The sequence below is a fragment of the Chanodichthys erythropterus genome, chromosome 11 (genome assembly GCF_024489055.1).
Source record: "Chanodichthys erythropterus isolate Z2021 chromosome 11, ASM2448905v1, whole genome shotgun sequence".
NCBI lineage: Eukaryota > Metazoa > Chordata > Actinopteri > Cypriniformes > Xenocyprididae > Chanodichthys > Chanodichthys erythropterus.
In genome coordinates, this window is record NC_090231.1 from 14,965,768 (window position 1) to 14,969,933 (window position 4,166).

The window sequence follows — 4,166 nt, forward strand, 5'->3', positions numbered from 1 at the left end:
CTAAATAAGTTGTTATTTTGTTTTTTTTTTGGCGCACCAAAAATATTCTCGTCACTTTATAATATTAATATTGAACCACTGTACTCACATTAACCGATTTAAATATGTTTTTAGTACCTTTATGGATCTTGAGAGAGGAAATGTAATTGCTCCCTAAGGAGGCCTCACGGAGCCATCGGATTTCAACAAAAATATCTTAATTTGTGTTCTGAAGATGAATGAAGGTCTTACGGGTGTGAAAAGACATGAGGGTGAGTAATAAATTACATTATTTTCATTTTTGGGTGAATTAACCCTTTAAAGTAAAATTTTTCTTATGAGACTTATTCGATACGTTTGATGAACTATTATCTAACATAAAATTAACCTGAAAAACAACATGAAAAATAGCTAGTTTTGAAAGCACCAAAAATGATTTTTAATGCACTGTAAATATATGTTTATCAATAACAACAATCCAGCATTTCGTCCTAAACTAGCAGTCTTGTTCAGAGTTTTAGACTGTGTAGTAACATTTTTTTTTTTTGACGTTTAGTGACTTTTATTTTGAAGTATTTCCTGCCGCCAAATTCAGTGCTAAGCATTCAGTAGCTGCAGTATTTTAAATTAGTGAATTAAAGACTTCCGCATTATAAGCATTCTGAAGGGGTAGACAGTTAGACGCGGTGTGTTTATATAAAATGAGTGCTCGTGTGAACGGCAGCGAAAGAGAGCAGATATCACTGGTGTCCAGATGTGTGGAGAGCGCGCTCGAGACGGCTCTGCGCAGGGCATTTGAGGTGGCGCTCGAGATCGCGCTGAATGAGATCAGCAGGCTGACCGCAGGTCAAGCGCTACTGGGTGTATGCTGCGAGCACTTTCGCGAGAAACAGCGGGAGAACAGCAGTCTCAAATTACCACCACAGCATCTTAGTCATGGTGAATCAAACCAGAGCAGCTTGTACAGTCGGAGAGAGGATACACCGAGGAAAGTGTGTGAAAAGCAGGAGCGCGGTGGTGAAGTAGATGAATATGTGAATGAGAGTGAAATTCTGGATGGGTCTTTTCACAAAATCTCTCAGGGTCGTGTACGATCACACGAAATGAACACATCACCTATTAATGGTGCGTTTAACTTGAGTATTTTAAAATGAAAAATCGTGTCATTAGATACTGACAGTAATCACAGTTGTATACTACAAAAGTCATATATTTGGTAACACTTTATTACACGTTGCTACATGTACTTACTATAGTAATAACAGTAAATTATGCATAATTACAAGTAACTAACCCTAAACCAAACCCTAACCCTAACTGTAACTCAATAGTAAGTACATGTTGTTAAATAATAGTACTCAGTACTTATTTGAGTAATTACAATGTAACTACGGCACTGTAAAATAAAGTGTAACCATATATTTAGATGGAAAGTAAAGTAAATGAAGTCCATTTTCTCACTTTTAAACAAAATGTATTGATCTAGCTGAGTGCTATAGTTTAGACTAAATCTGCAATACTATTATATATATATATATATATATATATATATATATATATATATATATATATACACACACACACACACATATAGATAGATAGATAATTAATGATCCATTTTGTGTCCTGACGTCACTTATGTCTTCACAGAGCAACATACATCAGACCAAAAGGAGCTCAACATAGATCACATACAAGATTTAGAGCCAAGCGATCAAGATTTATCATTTCAGCCTGCAATTGATCAAGTTATGGTGAAAAGTGAAAAGCCAGACTCAGAAGAACCGGCACTGAATAGAAGCTCTAGATGTGGTTCTCCTTATCCTAGTCCAGACTATAGTTTTGACCCAACTTGTAATGAGGAGTTTGTGCACAACAGAATGACTTTAGTTCAGTCAAAACTGCTAGAAGACTGGAGGCCTGATCCAGAGAAGCCACAGAAGGAGACTGAACCTTTGGATCAAGAGCCCAGCCACAGTCATGGTAATGGTTAATCTATAAAAGAGTTCCACTATGCTGCAATGTTGCCAATATTGATTTATGTTTCATTTCCTTAGGCTCCTCAAAAATCAATTTGCCATCCAGTAGCTGCGTCTCTCCTGTCTCCACCCAGTTTCACAACCTCTACCTATCAGCAGATGACAGGACCTCCCTCATGCAGTCAACTCAACACTGTACTGAGCAGGTGAGGACACACATCCAGTCCGGCCTGTATATTTGTAAATTCTGTGATTGTGTATTTCCCAGTTCAAATGATCTGCATAATCATCACATTCTGCAGCACAGAACCATATTAATGAGTGTGGAAGAAGGCACCGTCGCAACCAGGCCAAGAAAACAGCAGCTTTTCCCTCCAGGGTGCAGCCCGTATCACTGCAGCATGTGCAGCCGAGATTTCAATCGCCTGGAGAACCTAAAGACTCATTTAAGGATACACACGGGAGAGCGTCCATACAGTTGTTCGTTGTGCGGGGTGCGGTTTCGCCACTCGGGGGCACTGACACGGCACTTCCGCATTCACACCGGGGAAAAGCCGTATGTATGTGGAGAGTGTGGGAAGAATTTCAGAAACTGTGGAGGTCTGCGCTACCACCAGAAATCACACCATCCTAGTACCGTCTTTAAAACATCACACATATAAAATGATATCATTAGTCAGTTTTGATAGTAAGCTTGTTGGCATATAGAGGTTTAGACCATTTTAAGTTATAGATCATGAAACATCAACAGCTAAGTTGTATGTTTGTGTTTACTGAACCTTTTATAATTGTTTTATTTGGATTTTTACTTGATTTATCTGGATTTTTAAATGTGATCTTTGTCTAAATAATGTTAAATAAACATTCAATTCAAACTTTTGAACTCCTTTAAAAGTCAAGTCACCTTTATTTAGATAACACTTCATACAATACAGATAGTTTCAAAGCAGCTTTACGGGGGGGAAATAATGATTCAGTGATACAAACAGAGTTCAGTTCAGCTGTACAGCAGCTCTAAAAGCAAATAGTGTCATTGTTCAGCTGAAGTCAGTTCAGCTGTAAAAAGTCATCAAATATTAAATTAGTTCATTTCATATACCGCAGACAAACAGTGACGTCATTGTCCAGCTCAGTTCAGTTCTCATCCAATAGTGTCAGCACAGTCAAATCAATAATGTTGAAAATTAGAAAAGGCCTAATAATGTTATGATGTTAAAACTAGTCTTAGACACAAGTATATTTTTAGGCTGGTAATTATTAAATATGCATTTGAAACATTTAGTTGCCTTTTATGTTGTCAAAAGTAATTTTGAATGAAAATGTTAAAAAAAACAATCCTCAGTTATCATTTATTTTTTATCTTTTAAAATTGTGCCTCTTGATCAATGTTAAAGGTGCCCTAGAACTTTTTTTTAAAAGATGTAATATAAGTCTAAGGTGTCCCCTGAATGTGTCTGTGAAGTTTCATCCATAGATTTTTTTTTAATTCATTTTTTTAACTGCCTATTTTTAAGCATAATTATATATGAGCCAATTCAGGGTGTGTGGCCCTTTAAATCTGGTGCTCCTCGCCCCAAGAGCTCGCGCTTGCCTTAAACAACATAAAAAAAGTTCAAACAGCTAATATAACCCTCAAAATGAATCTTTACAAAGTGTTCATCATGCAGCATGTCTAATCGCGTAAGTACAGTGTTTATTTTGATGTTTACATTGATTCTGAATGAGTTTGAGGCTATGCTCCGTGGCTAACGGCTAATGCTACACTGTTGGAGAGATTTAAGAAATTAAAGAATGAAGTTGTGTTTATGAATTATACAGACTGCAAGTGTTTAAAAATGAAAATAGCGACGGCTCTTGTCTCCGTGAATACAGTAAGAAACGATGGTAACTTTAACCACATTTAACAGTACATTAGCAACATGCTTACGAAACATTTAGAAAGAGAGTTTACAAATATCACTAAAAATATCATGTTATCATGAATCATGTCAGTTATTATTGCTCCATCTGCCATTTTTTGCTATTGTCCTTGCTTGCTTACCTGGTCTGTTGATTCAGCTCTGCACAGATCCAGACGTTCTGCCCTTGTGTAATGCCTTTCATAATGTTGGGAACATGGGCTGGCATATGAAAATATTGGGGCGTACACCCCGACTGTTACGTAACAGTCTGTGTTATGTTGAGATTCGCCTGTTCTTCGGAGGTCTT

At 37.1% G+C, this 4,166-nt stretch overlaps 1 protein-coding gene across 2 annotated transcripts; it reads left to right on the forward strand.

The window, feature by feature from the left end:
* Positions 1-634: 634 nt before the first annotated feature.
* On the forward strand, positions 635-2,839 carry LOC137030520 (zinc finger protein 16-like). Of its 2 annotated transcripts, XM_067400881.1 has the most exons (4): positions 635-1,104; positions 1,630-1,962; positions 2,037-2,164; positions 2,261-2,839. In XM_067400881.1, the coding sequence occupies exons 1-4, from the start codon at positions 681-683 to the stop codon at positions 2,618-2,620; spliced, it is 1,245 nt and encodes a 414-aa protein (XP_067256982.1). In that variant the 5' UTR covers positions 635-680; the 3' UTR covers positions 2,621-2,839. The 2 variants fall into 2 exon arrangements, with proteins under 2 accessions (XP_067256982.1, XP_067256981.1); XM_067400880.1 differs by having other exon boundaries at positions 2,037-2,839.
* The last annotated feature ends 1,327 nt before the right edge of the window (positions 2,840-4,166 follow it).